At 41.5% G+C, this 12,012-nt stretch overlaps 1 protein-coding gene across 1 annotated transcript in view; it reads left to right on the plus strand.

Moving 5' to 3' along the window:
* LOC126094740 (toll-like receptor 2) overlaps positions 1 to 12,012 on the plus strand; it is a 151,418-nt gene that overhangs the window by 22,964 nt on the left and 116,442 nt on the right. The window contains exon 3 of the mRNA XM_049909292.1: positions 4,940 to 5,101. Coding sequence (XP_049765249.1) covers positions 4,940 to 5,101 — 162 coding nt within the window. The remainder of the gene's footprint in view (positions 1 to 4,939; positions 5,102 to 12,012) is intronic.

The following is a 12,012-nucleotide window of genomic DNA, read 5'->3' on the forward strand; positions in this document are numbered from 1 at the left end:
CAAAGGAAACCTGTTCGTACTAAGTCTTCGTGATTTGAATTACAACTGTAAGAAATGATGAAACTGCAAGTGTGAAGAAATATTTACAGAGAAAAAGAAGAACAGCTACTGATGAAACTATTACTACTAACATGTTATCGGCGATAACTCACGATCCACATGTTACTATGGTTCAAACTCAATGTTCAAATGGTGTCAGCCAAAGGAGTGTTCTGCGAAGACTACATTAAAGCGAATTGAAGTACTCAATGTACTGCTCTGTGTATGCTTGGTAATAGTATGTTTGCTTCTAAAAGTACTGTGTCGTGTACTGATACTCATGACATATTCTACACAGTCTTTAAGTAATGACAAATGTAATTTTGTGTCTTGACACGTTTTAACCCTTATCCATGAAGATGGTCCGTGACTGAAAGTGGTCAATATTTGGTTTCAAAGTAAAAGCAGCTGATGGAAAAACAAGCATTTTATAAACTATTTATGCTTTCTTTATAGATATGTCATTTGGTTCTCTTTCAAATTGTCATGTCCGCTATTACATGTGATTGACCACTTTTAAATTAGCACAGTTTTGTAACAGCACTTGCAATCAACATTTAAATTAAGTTACTGGAAAAATAGTAAACTGTTCCTTAAATAAAAACAGAAGAAGGACAAACTGTGAGGCACTGATGCTGTGTTCATTTGCTGTGTACATGTGATAAATACGATGTCCTGACAAAGATTTGCACAATGAAGAAGATATAAAAGACATCGTAAATCAATAAATAAAATAGATGTAGGTACATAGCTTTCAGGGACGATGGGTATAGCGCAATGCTATTATGTGTGATATCATTGGTTCATATCGCATGAAGCGATTAAAATTTGTTAATTCAGAAGTTCATTGAGTAAATGCTTATTGTCTGTGAAATATTAACATCAGTAGCTTTAAAGATATTGAAGTACTGTTGCGTCATTGATGCGCCTCATTCATCTGAGATCGCATATGTATTCAGATTTACGTTACTAGTTCAGTGTCAGTTACTGTTTAGTCTCAAAGAGCTGTAGCCTGGCCACCTTTTATGTTCTCTGACACTCAGCCACTTGTTGGAGCATCTCCTCCGCAAAAGCCGTGCGAGCAATAGCCGTCCAGATTCCCAGTTTCTGGGTTTCTCCCTATTTCCGGTGACGCTGCTAGTCTCTGTACGTGGACTCGATCGTACCGACCATCTAGCCGGAAGTCGCAACCACCGCGGCGCGGCCTAAGACCTGGGTGCACTAGCTTTATAGCGGTACAACAGATTTATCTTGCCTCGTACCAGTACTGGATGGCCGATTAGCCTGCCTAAAGACGCGTTTCGTTACAGTAAATAGCCCAATGCAGGCTCTGAACCAGTGGTTCAGACGGTTCTGCGACCCTGTAGGATCAAGATTCTTTAGGCTTTCACCATAGGGAGGTGGGGAGTAGGGTTACACTTAATAGGTTAGGGGACTATAACACACAGGAGGCAGCTATAGGGGTAGCGGGGGGTTGTGTGGAATGTAAATTGCGTGTATTAGGTTAGAGGGTCTCTACGAAGTACTGAAAGTGCATCAGTCTGGTACGTTGCAGGGTAAAAACACGGCAGGGGTAAACCTGGCAACAATCGATGTTGCAGTTGTAATCTGTTGTATCTATGTTGCGAAAGAAATAGTTCCCTTTAGTTGCTTTGGGCAAAAGTTACAATTGAAAAACGGAATAAATTCATAATTGGTTCCTTTCATCGAGCACTCAGCAGAGATGACACAGCTGCTGAATGGTTCAAACAGAAGATGAATCTCATTTTAAATAGGTGCATACAATTTTGAAGTCTATGGCAGGCGTAAAACATCGTCCAGTATTCTACTAAATACTTCATCCAAATATTATTTTGATCAATTAGTTCAGGAGCCCTCTGGAGTAGTACATAGTGCGAAAATATACTTTACTAGCTAGCAACAAATAATTTCGAGCATCGTGACGGGTACTGATTCCGTCTCTACCAGGTCTTTGTTGCGAGACTGAATACCATAACATCTAAATCCACCGATAACAAACGCTAAGTATACCTGTACAGTCAAGTTAAATAAATGTGACCACCACCTATGTTCGAGGTCAACATGCAGTAAACACTCGCAGAACGCCGCTGGCAGCACTAGCAGTGGAGGGTATATAAAGCCTGTCGTGGAGACGCGAAAATAGTGCAGTCGTTGTCGTAACGAGGAAACAAAGCGATCTGAGTCAAGTCCCAATCGCAATGGTCTTTGGCTCTCAGTCCAAGGGTGGAAGCATTCCTGAAGCGGCTAAGTTTGTAAACTATTCGCGTGCCGCCGTGGTTAACTTGTACCGAGCATGACACAATAGCGCTATCCAGAGCCGGCGCCGAGGAAACTTTGGAGCAAACACGCCACAGGTGACAGGGATAAACGACGGCTGTGGAGATGTGTAGAGGCGAACCGACGTGCAACTGTTGAGCAGCTGACCGCCCAGGTGAACCAAGAAGCTACCGACACGGAACTCTTATCTCGAAATCTGGCAGAACATCCAAGGAGATTCTGTCTTATGTGAAATACACATGCGGCAGAAACAATCACTCCTTACTGCGCGACAGCAGTGGTAAGGTTTCCCATGACAGCGATACTGAAGTAAAGTTACTAATCACTATTCCTTCACCAAAGATGACGAAGTAAATATTTCAGAATTAGAATTTAGGACAGCTGCCTACATGAGTAACTTAGAAGTAGATATTTCTGTATAGCGATGCAGTTTAAATCAGTTAATAAATTGAAGTCTTCTCACCATACTTTGTATCACTTACGTTACTTTCAGTGTGTACTGATATTATAACGATAGACTTACCAACATACACTCGCACAACGGCTCACTCGACGACAGATCATTTCCTGTACTCCAGAAAGGAAATACGACTAACCTGCTCAATTACAGACACGTATCACAGTAGTCGACCTCCAGTAGGATTTTGAAAAATATACTGTTTTCGAAAATTATGAATTACACATCATTTGGATTTGCAGCTCCTTGTGTTTACCGTGTTTGCAGTTAAAATTGTTGGATGTAAGGTCTGCCAGTTATGCAAAACACCATTTTTTCCAAGTTCCCAAACATGTTTCACCTCCTCTGTGCCGTCATCGGTGGGTTTTTGTTTTATTTAATCGTCACAATCGGTTTTCATCGCCTTCCAGGACCACTTGTGCATTATTTATTACAGGTAGTTTGTCATCTTTTTGTGTGGCAAGCCCTTTATTCTCAGCATGAAGGTGGGGTGTTGTGAAGCACACGTAACCCAAAACACGTATTTTCACAAATTACGGCCGTAAGATCACTTTGCATTCCACGTGAGATCTGTATGTTGCTAAAAGTGGTAGTAGACTCCAAATAAAAAAGAGTTTAAGGTCATCTACGTGAGTACTAAAAGGAGTCCGTTAAATTCCAGCTACACGATATAAGGTTGTGAAGTCAATTAAATACCAAGAGATTATAGTTACGAACAACTTAATTTGTTGATATCGTATGGATTATGTTAAGAAGAAGGCGATCCACGGAGTGCCTTTCATTGGCTGAAAACTTAGAAGATGCAACGGATGTACCAAAAACACTGCCTTAACGACTCTTTCTAGTCCCCTTCCGGAGGTAGAGCTGCCCATACTGAATCCGTACCAGAAACGATTGTTGAAGGACATCGAAAAAGTTCGAAAAAGGGTAGCTCGTTTTATTACCGCGAAATAGAGGAGAGAGAATGTTATGGATGTGATAAACGAACTGAGGTCTCCATCAATGAAACCAAGATTATCGTGCACGTGCCCCATTCTACACAACGACAGCACGCTCGCTGATAGTCATCCTCCGTGCTGGTGTATGACTAACAGCCATTCCAGGCCATTTGACGAAGCTATTTACTGGAAGGGTGGACGTAATGTTCTGAATGATCAGTGTATGTTTAGACAATCGTTTTACTGATTTCTCCTTATGAAACATATGTACTCTGCTGTGTCCAATATAGAAAACATAAACGATCATTTTGTTGTTGAAACATAGTCTTCCTCTCTGTCGATCCCTCTGCCTACGTGCTGTTCCAGAGGACGTTACTTAAGATAAAAAGTCGTAGAAAAATATTCGTATGGAATATGAATGGTATTCAGAGAATCGATAAGTGAATCCATTACTGGCGTATGTAATGTGTGCCATAGCTTGTTAGATTCACTGAAAGGCACAAACTGCGTTTCATATAACCTCACGTAGTAAGAACCTGCTAGCTCTTTTGTGACAGTCTACACAGATGGTGTGTTTGTACCATGTTTAGTAGCTGATATTCCACAGCTAGACATCGCTTACACTATGTCGTCAGGATAGTTTTGTAAGAACTATTGCTTTGAATATGTTACGAAACTCACTTAAGGTGCAAAGTTTACGGATTCCTAAACAGCCTGTCCAACAAATCAAAACTATTGTTTCATTAATATGCATTTTTCTTGTTGCTGAGACCACGGCTGGTGGGAAGTGTCATGTGCATACATAAATGACGTGAAATTATTTTAGAGCGAGAGGGAGAAAGAGCGAGAGAGAGAGAGAGAGAGAGAGAGAGAGAGAGAGAGAGTGGGGGGGAGGGAGGGAGGGAAAGAGAGAGAGAGAGAGAGAAAGAGTATGAGAGGGAGGGAGGGAGGAAGAGAACATTAAGATGAAAGACTCGTGCAGCAACAGCAAATGTTCAGACGGCCTGTGAGAGCGTTTGATGTATAGGACGCAGTATGTTTGTTCTCTTCAAATGAAAACTAGTGTCACTGAGTTTCGCAAAGGCATTCGTTTGAGCTTCTATCTTTAGTCTATATCTTCCTTACTTTTTCTGTCCTAGTCTTTGTGAATCTGCTATTGAAAGTGCTGGAACAGTTAAATATCTAAGGTTCATTTTTCTCGCTTCAGGAACGACAGCATTTTCGAGACTCACACAGTTGGCGATCTTCCTCAGAACTTCATTAACTTCCTGTACTTTGTCAAAGATGGTAGCTACATCAGACTCGAATTCACAAAGAAAATTCCAGCAGCTATTGTCACCGTTCATCCCGACTGCAACGATGCTGCCAGGTACGTTACTTTGCATAACTTCATTTTAGTTTTCAATTTACAAATATAATTTAACACCACTTGCAACAAAGATTATACAATTCTCATAAACTCCACCACACTTTGCTACCGACTATGATTACGTTTACATAAGTTATCGGCTAGGCATCGATACCGAAGAAAAAACACGAAGTAATGTGGAAAAGCGTACAGCCCACCATTAATACTAGTGGATACACAGCCCTAGTAACGACTGAAAGCAACTGTACTTAAGAATAAACGTAGATCAATTTTGAATGATCTGTTATTATGAATCAGAAAATGAAAATTAACCGAAACCAGAAGGTTTCCAGTGCTAGAGTGCATAGCTTTTAACTTAATCAGTTTCCATTTGACGGGGTTTAAGCTTAAACAAATGGTTCAAATGGCTCTGAGCACTATGAGACTTAACATCTTAGCTCATCAGTCCCCTAGAACTTAGAACTACTTAAACCTAACTAACCTAAGGTCATCACACACATCCATGCTCGAGGCAGGATTCGAACCTGCGACCGTAGCAGTCCCGCGGTTCCGGACTGCAGCTCCTAGAACCGCACGGCCACCGCGGCCGGCGTTTAACCTTACGTTACAGTAATACGCATATAGGCGACAATGGTCGTTACTCGGGTGAGAGCTAATTTGTTCAGGCTAGTGATCAGAGAATCAGATCGGTTAGTCATATCCAAGTGTAAGTGCATTTCATGCTTAAGAATTCTCTAAACAACATATAGAGAAAATCAAAACAGAATGAATGATTACAGTACACGGAGCGGTAATAATTACTTAATGTAACCTCACGGTAATCTAACTTTGATTAATCAGGCCTTACATTCTAGTATCATTCACTGTCGAGAATGTAACAATTAAATCCGAATGACTACAAAATATCATAGAAGTACCAAGACAACGGTGAAGTGTGACAGCCAAGACGTCAGCACTGGTACATAAATTTTCCGAAACACACACAGGTGAAAAAAAAATCACAATCCTTTGCCAGATTCAATAATTTCAGGAAGTATTAAATATTTGTTTAAAAAATTAGTTAAGGTTTATTGCAGTACAAAAGTTTCATAATGTATTTGGTTAATCAACAAGAAATGAACATTCAATTTAAGAGAAAATTTAACTTTACTTTGACAAAATCGGCACCTGGTAACATTTTTCATTCAGAATGTGATTCTCGGAACTAAAGATAAAAGGACACGGACAACGATTCGCGGTAGTAAAATTATAAGTAATTCATAAGCGGGTATTCATTGGACTAATATATTATACTAGAACTGACATGTGATTACATTTTCACGCAATTTGGGTGCATAGATCCTGAGAAATCAGTACCCAGAACAATCACCTCTGGCCGTAATAACGGCCTTGATACGCCTGGGCATTGAGTCAAACAGAGCTTGGATGGCGTGCACAGGTACAGCTGCCCATGCAGCTTCAACACAATACCACAGTTCATCAAGAGTAGAGACTGGCGTATTGTGACGAGCCAGTTGCTCGGCTACCATTGACCAGACGTTTTCAGTTGGTGAGAGATCTGGAGAATGTGCTGGCCAGGGCAGCAGTCGAACATTTTCTGTATCCAGAAAGGCCCGTACAGGACCTGCAACATGCGGTCGTGCATTATCCTGCTGAAATGTACGGTTTCACAGGGATCGAATGTAGGGTAGAGTCACGGGTCGTATCACATCGGAAATGTAACGTCCACTGTTCAAAGTGCCGTCAATGCGAACAAGAGGTGACCGAGACGTGTAACCTATGGCACCCCATACCATCACTCTAGGTGATACGCCAGTATGGCGATGACGAATACACGCTTCCAATGTGCGTTCACCGCGATGTCGCCAAACACGGATGCGACCACCATGATGCTGTAAACAGAACCTGGATTCATACGAAAAAAGGCCGTTTTGCCATTCGTGCACCAAGGTTCGTCGTTGAGTACACCATCGTAGGCGGTTCTGTCTCTGATGCAGCCTCAAGGGTAACTGCAGCCATGGTCTCCGAGCTGATAGTCCATGCTGCTGCAAACGTCGTCGAACTGTTTGCGCAGATGGTTGTTGTCTTGCAAACGTTCCCATCTGTTGACTTAGCGATCGAGACGTGGCTGCACGATCCGTTACAGCCATGCGGATAAGATGCCTGTCATCTCGACTGCTAGTGATACGAGGTCGTTGGGATCCAGCACGGCGTTCAGTATTACCCTCCTGAACCCACCGATTCCATATTCTACCAACAGTCATTGGAACTCGACCAACGCGAGCAGCTATGTCGCAATACGATAAACCGCAATCGCGATAAGCTACAATCCGACCTTTATCAATGTCGGAAACGTGATGTTATGCATTTCTCCCCCTTAGACGTGGCATCACAACAACGTTTCACCAGGCAACGCCGGAGAACTGCTGTTTGTGTATGAGAAAACGGTTGGAAACTTTCCTCATGTCAGTACGTTGCAGGTGTCGCCACCGGCGCCAACCTTGTGTGAATGCTCTGAAAAGCTAATCATTTGCATATCACAGCATCTTCTTCCTGTCGGTTAAATTTCGCGTCTGTACCACGTCATCTTCGTGGTGTAGCAATTTTAATGGCCAGTAGTGTAGAATATTTGTTTTTTATCGTTATTAGCTAATTAATATCACAGTACTGATATTCACCACATATAACAAGGAATCTGAAAAAAACAAAACAAAATCACATTCGTGAGAAGGCACATAATTAAAAAAACTGTCATTTTGTATCATAGTGTGACACACTGTACTGCAATGATACACATCATTTTCTCTTAAAATAACTTTTTTTGAATGTCGACGTTTGTTCATAATCCTGTTATGCCGATACAGTCATTACAAATCACAAAATACTCACAAATGCCAGAATCGATAAATAATCACCAAAAACATAAGAAAACAGAGACTCTATGTTATCAGATGTATGTTAGGGGAGCCATCGTCGAAGAAATCTACAGGATTCTCAATCAATATTCTGTACACGTTAGACTGTTCATTTCATTCAACGTAACCCGTGATGTCAGCACCGAACCTTATCATTGATATCCTTCCATCCTGAATTTGAAATCCCACTCATGAATCTTTCTTTTATTTCCGTCATTGCTCCCTAGATGTGTGCCTGTGCAGTACGGACGGAAGACTAAATCCCTGCCTTACACTCTTTTCAATACGATCTCTTCGTTCTTGGTCTTCCGCTCTTACTGTTCATTCATCGTTCTTTTAGAAACTGTGTGTTACCATTCGCTCCCTATAAATTACCCATGTTTCTCACAATTTTGAACACCTTGCACCGATTTTCATGTCGAACGATTTTTCTTGGTCGACAATTCCAGTGATAGTGTCTTGATTTTTCTTCACTCTTGCTTCCATTATCAACTGCAATGTCAGAACTGCTTCTCTGCTGCCTTTATCTTTCCTAAAGCCCTCTATTTTATTTTACATTCTTCTGTATATTAAACTTGCCAGAAACTTGGATCCAGGTACTGTTAAGCTGATAGCGCGATAATTCTTACACTCGTCGACTAATGGTATCTCTGGAAATGTAGGGACGATGTTTTTACGAAGTCTAATGGTTCATTGCCAGTCTCATACATTCTACACACCAACGTGAAAAGTCATTTTGTTGCCACTTACTCCAATTATTTTACAAATTCCGCTGGAATGTTATTAATTCAGTTCCTTCTGACATATTTTATCTTAAGTAGTCCAAAGCTGTTTTAAGTTGTGGTTCTACTCCTTGATAGACTATCTCTTCCCTGTCGACTCCGGTTTCTTCTTCTGTTACGTCCACAGACAAATCCTCTCCCTCACAGAGGCCTTGAATTTACTCTTTCCACCTATCAACTCTCTCCCCTGCATTTAATTCCACCGAAGGTTGTTTTGGGTTTTCTATTTGCTGAGTCAGTCCTTCCGACAATCGTTTCTTTTTAGGTTTCTTCACAGTTTTCATGCAACCCTTTCTCCTTAACTTCCCTGCATTTCCGTATCATTTCGTTCGTAAGTGACTTGTATTTCACTATTACTGAATTTGCGTGCATATTTCTCCACATTCTTCTCCAGTCGATAAATTAAAGTATTTCTTCCGTTATCTATGGTTCCTTCGCACTTACCTTCCATGTCGCTTGATTTTTTTTCAACTTGTGTGATTATCCTGTTTAGATATGTCTTTTTTCCTTAATATGAGCTGCCCACTGAGCTATTTATGTCCACAGTATCTACAATTTCAGAAAACTTCAAGCGTATCTCTTCAGTCCGTAGTATCTCCCTAGCCTACTTGTTTGCACATTGATTCTTCCTGACTCTTCTCTTAAAATTCATCCTACTGTTCATCGTTAGTAAATTGCGATCAGGGCTTATATCTGCTACTGGGTACACTTTACAATCCAGTACCTGATTTCAGAATCTCTGTCTGATCATAAAGTATTCTAGATGGATCTTCCAGCATATCTAACGGAATTTTGCAATGATAATTCCTCCTCTTGTGATTCTTGAACAGATCAGTCGGTATTACTAAATGATAATCATTGCAGAGCTCAGTTAGTCTTTCTTCTGTCTCTTACCTACTGCCAAGGCCACATTTTACTGCAACCCATTCTTCTGCTCCCTCCCCTGCAGCCACATTCAAATTACCTGTGAGTAGTAGACAACTATGGTTGTCGGTGTTGATTTGCTGCCGCTCCTGATGAGAGCAACCCTATCACGGAAATGCTCACAGAAACTCATTCTCCGTCCTACCTTCCTACTCACAGGTAATTCTACTCCCGTTATACGATTTTCTAATTCTGTTGATATGTCTCTATACTCTTCTGACTTGAAATCCTTGTGTTCTTTCCATTGAACTTCACCAAGCCTCGCTATATCTAAATTGAGCGTTTGCATTTCAATTATCAGAATTTCTACTGTCCCCACAATGTTCAAACTTCTGACACTATCCCCTGCGACTCATAGAACGTTATCCTTTCGTTGACTGTTGAATCTTTTTGTCATGGCCATCTCCCCCTTGGCAGTGTCGTCCCAGAGATCCGAATGAGGGATTAGTTCGGAACCTTTTGCCAATGGAGAGATAGAACAAGAGTGACTTCTTATACCGGAAGTCTTCAGTCACCATTGTTTATGATTTTTATTCCAAATTTAAACAGTGTCGATGATCGAACCTGGGACTAAGGACCTTTCGATTTCAAGTCAAAGATGCTACGGCTCCTTTTCTTCCTTATTTTGTTTCTCAATTGACTCGTAATTTGGTCTGGGTGGGTATCACGTGACACCATTTCACGTTCATATTGAATGCGTCTCTCAGGGAGAGAGAGAGAGAGAGAGAGAGAGAGAGAGAGACGCCAGCCCTCTGACAACCGTGCCGCCGCCGCCGTTGCTAGGTCACGGGTGCGGGCTACACAATGGAATCAGCCCCTTCCCTGACTAACATTTACTAACAAGGGGAGGGCACGACGTTGGGATCGCGGATTTGCTTCAAACTTTGTGCACTTTGACTGGCCATTAAAACAACATAATGTGTATGTAACAAGTTGCACTACTCTTGCAATTCCGAGAAAATCGCAAAATAATTTTAACGTTTATGTCATGTTACCGATGTATCTGTGCGTAGGTACTGAACGGTAGAATTCGTGGTGGTCACGTGGTTAGCGTTCAAGCCTAGTAAGACGTATGTGAGTGATCAGAATGTTCGATTCCCGCTCAACCCGTCACGTTCGTAGTACAAGTGTAAATTCTGTGATATTCAAAAAATTCGCACCTACATTATTCGTACTTGCAAATTAACTGCCAAATGGGACCTGCCTCTGTGTCTGCAGCTCGAAGCGTCGAGGAGGTGCAAAGTAGTTCCGCGTACCTTACCAGATTGCATGTATAAGGGATTTCTCAAATCACGCCAGGCATATATCTTCACGAAAACTCTATGCGTTCTTCATTTACTTGTCGATGGTTATAACTATTTTAGTCTAATAATTAAATTTAATTAAAAACGGTAAATAGTCAAATACCATGAAACTCACTAAAACTTCATACAAATACATAAGGGTTCTTAATTATATTATCTGTCAGACGTCATATAAATCAAATAATGAGACCAGCGATGAAAAAAATATAGATTAAAATTTAAGTTTGAAAGGGTGTCGAATCTTCGCCTTGAAGCCGTTCGTTTCACGAGGCTCGAATACTAAACCCTTTTTTTTTACATATGCAAACCATGCTGTCATCAATAGGAGGGGTGGGACAAAGTGGGCCGGGTCACAACCCGAGGCCTGGCCACCAAGTCACTTTCCTACCCTCCAGGAAAGAAGCAAAGCGTAGGGAACGTGAAGTGGAGGTACAATGAACATCAAGAGCTATTTATTTATTTTTATGTACTTATTTACTGATTTATTTCTTACGTTAATGCCTCCAAGAATAGCAGGAAGCCGGAGTAGCGAGGAGGAGGGCGCAGCAAGACTTCACACTTATTGAGATTATCGACCTACAGTTCTTCCGCGAAGATCATCCCAATAACTATAGAGTATATCGGTTCAAGCGTGTAAGAGGCGGGGATCAACTCTTCATGACAGGAACATTCCAGCTCAGTGGTGAGTTAAGGAAGACACAGCAAAGGAGGCAGAGAAAAAAAAAGGTTCAAAATGGCTCTTATCATCTGAGGTCATCAGTCCCCTAGACTTAGAACTACTTAAACCTAACTAACCTAACGACATCACACACATCCATGCCCGAGGCAGGATTCGAACCTGTGATCGTAGCAGAAATGTGGTTACGGACTGAGGCCCCTAGAACCGCTCGGCCACAGCGGCCGGCATGGACTTCGTCTTCTGTGACGTCAGCAAACAGATCCATCGTCGCATTCACGGGAGCCAAAGGAGAGTCTGGAGAATTCCG

Source organism: Schistocerca cancellata, chromosome 1, assembly GCF_023864275.1.
Source record: "Schistocerca cancellata isolate TAMUIC-IGC-003103 chromosome 1, iqSchCanc2.1, whole genome shotgun sequence".
NCBI classification, from domain to species: domain Eukaryota; kingdom Metazoa; phylum Arthropoda; class Insecta; order Orthoptera; family Acrididae; genus Schistocerca; species Schistocerca cancellata.